This window comes from Berghia stephanieae, chromosome 5 (genome assembly GCF_034508935.2).
Source record: "Berghia stephanieae isolate SIO BIC M18660-M18661 chromosome 5, UCSD_Bste_1.3, whole genome shotgun sequence".
NCBI classification, from domain to species: Eukaryota; Metazoa; Mollusca; class Gastropoda; order Nudibranchia; family Aeolidiidae; genus Berghia; species Berghia stephanieae.
In genome coordinates this window covers 9880412-9892550 of record NC_088364.1, presented here as the reverse complement: position 1 = coordinate 9892550, position 12139 = coordinate 9880412, and the positions used below count along the sequence as shown (strand labels likewise).

General features: G+C 36.1%; 1 protein-coding gene across 1 annotated transcript in view; it reads left to right on the top strand.

Moving 5' to 3' along the window:
- LOC144972387 (uncharacterized) overlaps positions 1-2893 on the top strand; it is an 8918-nt gene extending 6025 nt beyond the window's left edge. Inside the window, exon 6 of the mRNA XM_078913520.1 lies at positions 1723-2893. Within this exon, the coding sequence (XP_078769646.1) occupies positions 1723-1803 (81 nt within the window). The 3' untranslated portion in view covers positions 1804-2893. The remainder of the gene's footprint in view (positions 1-1722) is intronic.
- The last annotated feature ends 9246 nt before the right edge of the window (positions 2894-12139 follow it).

The following is a 12139-nucleotide window of genomic DNA, read 5'->3' as shown; positions in this document are numbered from 1 at the left end:
TTAGTCCAAGGTCCAAGTCCACGATATAATAATAATAATAATAATAATAATAATAATAATAATAATAATAATTAATAATAATAATAATAGATCTTTATTGTCCATAAATATGGCAATTTGTCATTTAGTTACACTTGTTATAACGTTAAACGATAACTGTAACATTGAACAGATATTTCACTCCTACTTATTCTCTCTCTCTCTCTCTCTCTCTCTCTCTCTCTCTCTCTCTCTCTCTCTCTCTCTCTCTCTCTCTCTCTCTCTCTCTCTCTCTCTCTCTTTCTCTCTTCCTCTCTTTCTTTCACACGTGCGATATACACAACATAAACATATTCATTTCGTTTTCAATTTGTTACGTTTGTGGCAATTCGACACCAAAAATTATCATCATTATCAATTGGTCAGTTAATCTTACATTAAATAAATTAATCAGTTAATCAGTCAACGAATCAATCCTTGGTTTTTCTGTACCATATGAAATATTCAAAATTTTTATTGCTGATGGAACGAACGTTGATTTATACTTGTTAGTTCTACATTTAATCTGACAAAACCTTCTCCCAGATGGTAAAAGACTAAATTCATGGTATAAAATATGTTTTTTATTGTTGGTAATATAATGGGTGTCATGGGTCAAAAAACTCTTTGTTGATATTGTTCGGTTAAATTTGAATGAATCCCTGGTGCAGATCAAAAACGATGCCTAACAGATGACTTATTATGCAGTACAGAATAAGAACATGATTCATTCCAGCTTGTTAGGAAAATTAATCAAGCATTGTATGACACACTGAGTCAGATCACTAAATTGTAGATTTAAGCTAAATATTCATCTGTATTGATTTCTTTAAATTTTCCATTTTACCTACAGTTTTGTGTTTGAACAGCCTTAGAGCACTTAAAATTGATACGTGTTTTATTGAAGGTTAGCTATGCCATGTTTTGAAGTAAGATAATACAGACAATTACTGAAAGTAAAGAAACAAAATATCTATTCTGAAAAATCATCCTTAAAAAATCAAGGGATAATATTCATACGTAGTGATCAGGGATGTCTTTTATTACTGAATTATTTCCCTTATGTCACAAAATGAAAAGATAACACCCATTGTTCATTTGTCACCCAATAACGAACACTGGCTTAACAAATAGTGCCACAATTCACTGTGAGCTTTGAGCGAAAAGTAAGAGTGAATGACGTTAAGGACAACATGAGGAATAATGTAGTCATCGCAAGCAGAGTACCTACGATGTTATAGATAATAGCCCTTTCATGCCTGTAAAATAAAAAAAATAAAAAAGTTTTAATTTTCTTTTTTTTAAAATCAATTCATTGATATTGCTGTTTTAGCCTTATTTGATTTAATTGGCTGTCAATATAGCTTCTTCCGGATCAACAATGAATAAATAAATGTATTCATAATTGCTCCTTCTCAGCCATGGAACTCATATAGCAGGAGTTCATCCCTGGTCCTGTGTCTTGAATCAGACAAGCGCTCGTAAAATTCTGTATCTGAATAGGGTACTGATCTCTTGTAGTTCACTTCAATTTAAATTGTTCCTCCAAATCTTAATCAAACCAAACTTTCCCAAACTCCCCTATTTTATTTTTTGTTATCGTTATGCTTTATAAGAATGTGACAATGGCATATCCATAAAATATAAGACAATACCCAGAAATTCAATCAACGCTAAGGCAATCATTATTTTGATGCTTTTCAGGTTGATGGAAATCTTATCACGGGCCAAAACCCAGCATCGGCAACACTTATGGGACAAGAGTTGGTCAAAAAGCTCAAGTAGACACACTTGCTGGGAAAGAACTGAAGGAAATGGTATATTATGTAATCCAACAGCCTGGTTTGCATTTCATTTTAATACTAAGGTCGCATCTGGTCAGTTGTTTTGTTAGGGGTTTGTTTTTTTTTCCTGCGAGGCCGTTTTTCCTATGCGACGGTGTTTTTGTGTCATTTCTAGGTCTTATAAATGCAAACGTTTTAACTTTGGCATGACAATGACAATAAAATAATCTGACCAATAATGGTAATATATGAAAATAATTCTATATCATCTCTTATTGTGTTAGAAAAGTGGAAAGTAAAAAAAGCCTTTTATGATTATAATAATGGTAAATACAAGATTATATATAACTTTCTCATGACTGGCTTATTCTTTGCAACTCGATGCCTATAATAGAATAGAGTACAACAAAATTCATTCAGAGATGAATGTTTAACTTTGGCTAAGGGTGAATAATGAATCATTTAGCTTTTCTTGAAAATGATAAGATTGACATTTAAAACCATTATGCTTTGATTTCAGCAAATCTGTCCTTTAAACTTTTTGTGAAGTTCAATTTTTTTTTTAATGTGAAATTTCCAACTTTTATCATTCTGGAATCAATAGTTATTGGATAGCTAACGTGTCTATGCAGTGCTATTTTTTCCTCGCCAGACTAAGTGAAAGGTTTCAAAGTGTGAGAGCTTGAGTTTGGGTCTTTTAAAAGACACATTTGTTTTGTTCTAATTTTTGTTTTATTGTTCCTCGTGAAACGTCCCAAAGATCGTTTCCATTTCAGCCTTCAGATTGGACATTTATTAACTAAAACTAAAATTAAGATGAAGAACGACCGGTCGAATTTTGATCTTCTTGCCAAGTAATGTCGTTGAATGTATTTTCCTTTACAATCAATAAATTGCATTTCTTTACATAAAGAAATTCCAGGCGTTCTATGACTTTTTACGTCTCACAACTAGCTCGTTATCGACATTCCAACATGATATTATTTATGGCTATGTCACAATTTAGTATTATGATTTAAAAAAAAAAATATTTTGTAAAATAAATATCAAATAATATCCTTCATTTACAATAAATTTTCATGACCATCAGCTGTTTTTGACTGAGTCTTCGTTCCTTGTCTTCTTTTGTTTTTTTAAATAGATTTATTTTGTTTGCTTTGCTTTGTTTGCTTGTTTTTGTACGTTTTTGTAGGCTCATTTTTGGGGGGTGGGTGATTCTTTTGGAGGGAGGAGGTTTCTGGGGGTTTTTTTTCGTTTTTATGAGGGGGGAGGGGGGGGGGGGGCGGGGGTATTTTTTTTCTTGTTACAATCGAATTTACTAATTTACTTATTGTATATTGTCGATAGACAATATTACTAGTTATTTTGTGAACTCAAGATATATTGATTACTATGCCCAATCTAATGGCCAATCAGTTTAATTTCATATGACTTCTGACTGGCACAAAAAACACAAATCGTGTACAGTTTACCACTAACATTCTGTAAGAGAGTGGTTATGATTGATTTCCCTCTTTTGTTGGCAAGAAACAATAAACATTAGCGTCACTTATCTACAATAATCCAATATGTATTATTAAATAGACTGATCAAGTAAGGAAATCACAGTTACTATTTCTTAATATTTGTGTTTGTTATTAATAGGTTTTGTGGCATATTAAACCCTACTCTAAAACAGTGCCAATAAAAAATAATATTATGGGATTGTTTTAAAAAGCGATGAGAACTTAGTTGCGTTCATCCAAATCTGAAGGAAAGAAAAGATAAAGGAGTCAGGATCAACAGGGGAACCAAATTAGTCCAGGAGTAGTACAAAGCCTGAAACTACTATTTAGTATCACTGAGGCATCAGCATCGACTCTACCACTGTAATGGATACATATTATATAACAGTTATATATTTTAGAAGTAAAAAATATCTCCCAAGGACATATGGAGGTATATCTCTTGGCCGGGGGAGGGGGAGGGAGCAACAATGACCCTGACAAAAATAAACGGCCTCATAATAGTCGCATTCCAGGACATGAACAAAAAGAGAATGGAATAAAAGATACACGAGTGGAAAAGAGATAGGAGAAAAAGAACGAGTGATCTTATTGATCAACGAGGCAGGTCGACAGTACCAGCCCCCATGTTTTTCTTCTTTTCCTTTTTCTTTTTTTCCCTATAAGCCCATTCTAAACCTGTATATATGCCGTTTCAAAATATTAAATTAAACATGACTCACGTGTTGGTGCTTGTTCTCCAGTAAGTCCTAAACTGTGGCTCCTTTCCAAAAATGGATGCACAACACAGTCCTTCTGAGTTCTGAATCATAAGACTGGAACAAATACAGTGTATTCATTTCAAAAGAAATAATGAACATCCTGCATTGTATATTTTGCAAAGAACTGTCCCGTGGCTGCATTAAATTCGCCTTGTTTCTTGTTTGTTTGTTAGGATTTTTTTTTTCTTCATACGAAAAACTGTAATTCTGAGGAAATAAAGTAGAAAATATTTTTATTAAAAAAATCAGAAATTTACTTTACATAAGGTAATCCAATATCAGTCATTATGTTATAAATATATTATAATTATAATATGTGATTTGGCAATGCTTGCAAGAGTGGTTTTTCCATCCACGCAACAAAACAAATTTCTCGCCAACCCAACAGGCAGTAACATAAAATTCACACAAAACAATTTTTTTTACAGTTATGAGTTCCCAATCAATTCCGTTACGAGATGGGACCAGACATGAAATGTGGTCCATTGGCGTTGGAAACGCGTGCCTAATAATTATTAATTATTGTTAAATGAGGTTACCCCACTGCGCCGAGGCAAACTCATCCACGCAGTCTCAGAAGCGCACGCAAACAATCCCGCAAATAAGCAAACAAAGAAACTGAAGACCGGTTGAGTTAAGAGTTTTGACAGTAAAGTATCAGAGACGATCTGATTGTTTTAAAGATGCAGAAAACCGATGGACACGCAGAATTTTGAGACCCTTGCTGAGGGACTTGAATGAGTAAAACGTAAAGAGCGAGCGAGTGAGAGGGAGAGGAAAAGAGAGGTTGAGGAGATGGCTTGACCCAATAGCATAGCATAATGTACTTTATGAATGGCGTCGGATGACCCCGAGGTGTCTGCCTCTGACATTTCACTTGGTCGTGAGATAATTTAGCAATGGGATCTTTTGCACAAGAGAGGAGGACAAAAGGAGAGAGGTGCATAAGAGGGACAGAGATGGGCAATAAAGAGAGAGAGAGAGGGTGACGGAAAGACACACACACACACACACACACACACAGAGAGAGAGAGAGAGCGGGGGGGGGGGGGGGGGGGGGGGGGGGGGGGCGGACGGGACGGCAGTCTGAAACTGAGACGTGAACCTTGAATGGAGAGATGACCCAGTCAGTGTTGGAAAAATCAATTAAGAAGAGAACGATCACAGCTGTTAAAAAATATTGCATGGTCATTTGGATAAAAATAAGTAAAGTTTTCAATTCATTATTTAAGAATATTTACCTACTTTTCCAGCAATCAAGACGAAAGTTGAATGTTGGGCATGAATTATGCCGTGTGTCGTCTGCTGCAAACTGAAATTGGCAGTATCGCCAGATCATTTATTTTATTGTAGCAATAATAAAACAAGATTGACCTCAAATATAAAATGGTAGATTTAGATGTTACTTCTGATGTAAGTAAAAGTGAAATGAATTAATCTACTCCTATTCTTTCTATTATAAATTTACTAAGATCGAAGGTTCTGACAAAAATAAAGTACAATTTAATCCAAGTACACGTCTGATTTGGCAACTTAGGTAATAACAATCTGTCTACCTTCTGTCATTTGGAGACATGACATGACGGAGATGATATTGCAATGACTGGTTATTTTGATTTTATATTTTCATCTTTATTTATTTATTTTTTTTTTAAGATAATAAAACCTCAAGCTACAAATAGAATCAGGATTATTCCAGGAAAAAATTACTTGCTTTCTAAATAGATGCAGATACAAAAATAAGTATCAAAGATAGAGGAATTGACCCATGACGTCACTGACGCGTTGACATTGTTCTGAATCTTAGCCGCTGGCTATTTTCAAAAGAAAGAACTAAATTGACTTCACTCAGTTCTATGTTATAGTTTACAGACAGGCATTTTAATGCTCAGTTCTCATTAAATTATATCAATCAGACTAATAAACGTTTAAGGTTACCCATAGTTTTGTGTGTTGGTACGGTATGTTTTTTTGTTGTTGTCTATTTCCTCGGCTGGCGGGTGTTATGAGTATTTTACCTAAACGCATAGCATCAATAACTTTCCCATATCATTTCGTCATGGTTTTCACGTATCATCGTAAGCGGAAATGTTCACATACTATCCTATCAGCAAAAAAGTATCGACATATTGAACAGTAATGAAGGCTTTTATATTTGCTATGTGTTGAAATCGTGATTTATCCCAAAACCACCGTAGTTGTTTCTAGACGTTTTTTTTAATATACGTAACTTATATTATATTTTTTCTTTTTAACTTGAGGATTTAAATAGAGCAATATCCACTTAACGTGCTCAAAGCAAACGTGTAAATATGACGTCTGTAAGGCAATAGCTGTGTATTAATTTATTTATCTTATTTTGATTCTTCTTTTTTTTAAAACGCTGTTAACGGTCAGTTTCACGTTTTACATCGGAGTACAATGAAAGAATGTGTATAAAGTACATTTTTTTAAAGGACTAAACTTTCTACCGATCAGAACGGGACTCGAGCCCGGGATCTCCCGGTCCAAAAGCGAGTGTCATGACCACAAGACCACAAAGCTGCATGTGACATTGTTCGCTTCGGTTTATATTTCACTTTTGTTCACCTGAAGGAAGGACAGCGAACGGGCAGACCATCTTTTGTGATGCCACAGGGTAACAATGGTTAATCTCATTTGATTGGCTCTCAAAACAGAAACTCCCTTGAAGGGACTTATTTGGAACAGTGGCACAACGCAGAAATCGTTCCAATTAAGCGGCGTTCAAATTAACCGATTCCGCGGAGTTTCTTCAAAATTAGAACAACTTACAATGCATTAGGTGACTGTATTTGCATTTTAGTATTATTGTAGTGATTGTTGCAAGAGTACAGAGCTTCTTTTTACTCACTTGTCTAAAACTTTTTCTGTTTTGTTTTGTTTGTTTGCTTGTAATTATTTTTTTTTAGATATAAATTAAAACTCACTTCTCACCTTTTCGTTTGCCTCAACTGCTCATCAAGAATAGGCACTACCCTACTCAAGTATTTTTATAAAATAATTTCTCTACAACTACAACTTCAACATGTCAGCACCTTCAACAAAAATAAGAAGAGTGGATTTACCATATCAAGTGAAAAGAGAAATCGTCGTGGGGAAAAATGATATGACAATCCTAAAACAATCCAAAACATTAAAAAATACCACAAAGAGAGAATTTTAAACATACATAAGTACAATATACAGTGAATATCACCAAAACGGAATGCATGGTAATACAGAAAAACCCCGAAAACAACAACACCTGCAATATAACGATTCACGGCGAGCAACTTACCAACGTAGAAAGTTTTAAATACCTAGGTTCAATAGTGACAACAGATGGAAGATGTAACCGAGACATACGAGCAAGAATAACTCAAGCCAAACAGGCCTTCATGGACCTGGGAAACATTTTGAAAAACAAACAGATGTCGTTCGGGATTAGATTCCGAGTCTTGAAGTGCTACGTGTGGCCAATCTTGTTATACGGATGCGAAAGCTGGACTACAAATGCAGAAACACAAAAGAACATTGAAGCTTTTGAAATGTGGTGCTTGAGAAGGATGCAGAGAATATCGTATACTGCACACAAAACGAACGAAGAAGTGCTAAAACAAACATACCAACAAAGGAAACTAATGCCCTTAATAGCGGCTCGACAACTATCCTTTTTCGGACACATAGGCTAGTAAGGAAAGATAAAAATGAATACCTGGCAAGTTGTGGAAAAATACCTGGTAAACGCGCCCGGGGGAGACAAAGAAAAACACTCATAGACCAACTGAAGGGCTTCACCAACCTAACAATCCAAGAGCTGTTTGAAAAAGCAAGAGACAGGGAGGAATGGAGAGAGATAATTCATGCAGTATCCGAAGCCTGGACCAGGCATGGAACCTAGAAGAAGAAGAAGAAGAAGTACAACTAAAAGCAATTCTAATAAACCACACATTGGCCAATGATAAAAGCAGTAGAATTCTTTTGTTGTTGGCTCCAATGTTAGGCTTAGATTACCAAGGTCTGAGGTCCAAACCACATAATATGCCACTTCAGGCACTTTCCGGATGTTTCTGTAATCCAAACAAAACGTTAGGAACAGTGGTATTCGGTTTATGACGATGTGACTGTAAGTAGAAAAAATTCTGTCATGATAACACAGTGAAAACGGTAACAGATTATTATAATACAGATAGGCGGAAGAAAAGTTCTCGGCACGTCTTGTTGGGAAGAACGATTACGAAATTGATGGTTTCCAATTATTACCAAAACGAGGAACAACACAATTTGTCTTATTTTTGTTTTGATCCTTGCAACATAAATTTCAAGTTGATCATCTCATATTATAGGTATAAATTGGGGGTCCTAATAGCTCAGTTGGTAGAGCACTTGCTTCACAATCAAAGGAACGAGATCGATCCTGGGTGCAATCGAGATTTTTATCTGACCCCCTGTCCACCCAGCAGTGATTGGGTAGCTGGGTCTGTTAGATAGGGCGGAAAGTCTACCCAAAGGGTAACAAGCATTTGTTATTGTCCGTTTCACGCTATAGAAACAGGGATAAACTCCTTCTTCATATGCCTAATGGCTCTGAAGGACTACTTACAGGTATAATTTACGATTTAAAAAAAAAACCCAGACCTATGTCTTCCTCCCGGCAAAAGACCTTAGGCTGGGCTAGGGGAAACCAAACGGAACACAAAGCCACGTAGAAGGGCTAAATGAAACCAGGAAAGCAAACACAGAAAAGGTAGGTCGATAAAGTACCACACCTACCCGCAATCAAGGAGACAAAGGTTCCCCCGAGGAGGGGGGGGGGGGGGATTCCACCCAATTCTGTATGATTTAGTGCCGCAATATGTCATAAAATAGCAGCAGTATATTTAAAGTTTTAAAGGGGTTTTTATGACGCTTTCAAAACATTGAGGTCATAGGAGCGCAGGAAAAGTTGTACGCTAACAGATCCGCGCTAGCAGTTACAATAAAGAAAGGACGCCAAATGAGGCTAGTTCTAGGTGAGAATCAAATAAGCTTGTGTGTCTAGTTTGAGACTAACTACTAGACACTAGAATTGAGTTCCGCCAGGAGGGACCCTCTTTTCAGTGGGTTTTACTGCGCTTGCGACACATTTCAGGTCATTTCAGCGCAAGTAAATAAGAAGATAATAGAAAGGTAGTTTTTAAAAAATAATAAATAAATAAAAAAGTCTAGCTAACAAGAACTGAGAGTTAAAAAAATGAAGACAAAGAAGACAAGTTCAACATAAACCCATAAGTTGCTTGTTTGAATGTAAGGGTTTTATGGCGCTTGCAACACATTTAGGCCATATCAGCGCCAGTAAAAAGGAAGAGAATGTGATAGTTAAAAGTTCTAGAATTACAGTTAAAGGTGTCCAAGAAAAAGAAGGAAGATAGAGGAGAATTAATTCAAATAGAAAACAGGTGTAGATTACAAGAGCACACCATCAGTGTACTTAGTTTGAGATCACCTTATACACACTATACTAAAGACACAATGAGAATGTAATGTCAAATATACAGTGATACAGAGATATTACGGTCTATGTCCAAATACCTATATATTTGACTGTTTCCCTCCCAGCCAGAGTATCTGGCATGGGCCAGGATAAAAGCAAACAATCTCATTCTCAGACAAGACAAAAAAGCATGTTGGATAACAGATATAGAGGGATAGAAGGCACAGTAAGGGCTTCCCTGCCCACTATGGGAGGCCAGGAACCCCAACCAGAAAACCCTAAGTTGATCCATGATGAAGGGAGAAAGAAGTCATAGCATGACCTTCCTGCTCATCATGGAAGGTCAAACAACCAAACCCCAGCGTTGACGTTTACAAATCAAAACATTCAAAATCATGGGATGGCAAAAGAACAAGCACTCACATCCCAGAACAAACACACAAACACAAACTCACACAAACATACACACATATATACGCGCAATCATGAATTCAATAAGTCATCAAATCATAAGAAAACAAAACAAAAAAAGAAACACACAAATAACTAGTTGTAGCCTGAGAATTTTAATGAATTCCACATTGAATAAGTCATAGGAATGAGGAGGTGGAAGTGGTGACAGTGGTTATGATAATGATAGAGGTGGTGGTGGTAATGATAATGGCCAAATTGTCCAGGAGGACGACGTTGAGCCTATAAAACAGTTTGCAAACCAAAATGACACGTATCCTCGGTCAATGGATGGATGGCTGAATGAATAATTGAATGCATTGTGGTGGCTAGTCCATTCATAGAGTGCTCAAAATGTTAAGTTTTAGTTCAACGTCCCTTTTCAATAAATTATGTTAGACTATTCGATTGACAGCAAGTCCGTCTGCGGTATGACTATATGGCTTAGAGCTATGAAAACTCCGATGTCACATGACAAAAAACCTTGGTGTCTCCGCTTGGATTCAAGCTCATGACTCTCCAATTCAAAGGCGAGTGACTATCCACAACGCCATCGGTTCACCCATCACAAGAGTACCACAGAAAGAAAGAAAATTAAGTTTAAAAATAAACATGACACATTATCTCATGTTTATTTTAAGCACTATATGACATCATAATGTTATGTAACCTAGAATCGGTTGCCGTTTCTTTACTTTGTTAGTGTATCTTTGCTACTCAAATTATCATTTCTTTATTCCAACTATTTCATCCAGCTTCATTGATTTCTCAACTGGAAACGAATCGTCTACGGGAAGTGACAATGACCTTTAGCCTTATAATTGCATAATTATTGTGACAGTGACGGCACGACGTGCATTACATGATCGATGCGGTAAATGATCCGCAAGCGGGCGGAAAACCGATTTCCCCCCTTATCTCTTTCTTTTATGTGTTTGCATTCGATTCTGACAACCAAAGATAATATAACTGCCGTACTCTGATAAAAAAAAAAAAAGTATTTAAAATTTTGGCCAGAAAACTCGTCCTTCAAATATCAATCGATTAAAATAACCCTCGCCTTGGCTGACAAAACAAAAACAAAAAACCCTCTCAAATCTGGGACTGCGAGAAGTCCCAGTTTTGAGAGTTTTAGCCAAGACAGGGGTTATTTCAATCGGTCTATATTTGAAGGATGAGTTTTCTGACCGAAATTTTAAATACGTGTTTCCCCCCCGTAGTACGGCAGAAAAGCGATAGCCTTAAGCTAAACAGTACCTCATAAACTTTAAGACCATATCAACGCCTGGAAAAAGGAAGACGGTAACACATTGCACATGACATTGGGTTTATCAGCCCCTCTACATTACTCTTTGATGGCCACAAAGATTTCGTTCTTTTGTTTTCAATGGAGCGGGCTGGGTCGGCGGGAGGGGTGCTCTTGGGTTTTTTTGTTTGTTTTTGATCATTTATTTAATTGTTTTTTTTTTGTTTTTTTTTTTTTGTATTTTTTTTATTTCTTTCTTTCATCTTTTAAAGTTTTCCCTTTTAAAAGTGCGCGAACGTCATCTGAGCACCAACAGCCATTTTGTGATCGACTTCTATGAAAAAAGAATGCTTTCATTTGAATGCAACACGCAATAGAAATACAATGTTTGCTTACGGAACACGTGCCGTCGACGATAACTGAACCGAAGGCGACAATGAGGCCATATTAAAAATTCGATAAATGCTGTCACTGCCTTTATAATTTCCGACAAAACCAAGAACACAAAGAAATGATGTGTGTGAAGTGAGCCGTTGAAATAATGATAATTATGATAATTTCATCGAATTGACAGACATAAATACATATTATACAGTGTACAGCAAACACAAAGGATGTGCGATGGTGTGGCGAGAGTCGTGATGAATGAAACAAAGAAAAGAGGTGACAAAAAAGAGGAGAAAAAAAAATCACTGAAAATATCTGGTAATTATGACATCATAGGTATGAATTGAGATAGCGGTAATTTTGTTGACATTTCTTTCTTGTTTTTTTTTTTTTTTTCAAGTCTTTGTGTCAAAGGAGGACACTGAAGTTATAGTGGAAAAATGATGAATTAGGAACGAACGATAAGTCAATAAATAACGTTGAACAAAAAATTCAATACCATCCAGAGAAAGAGG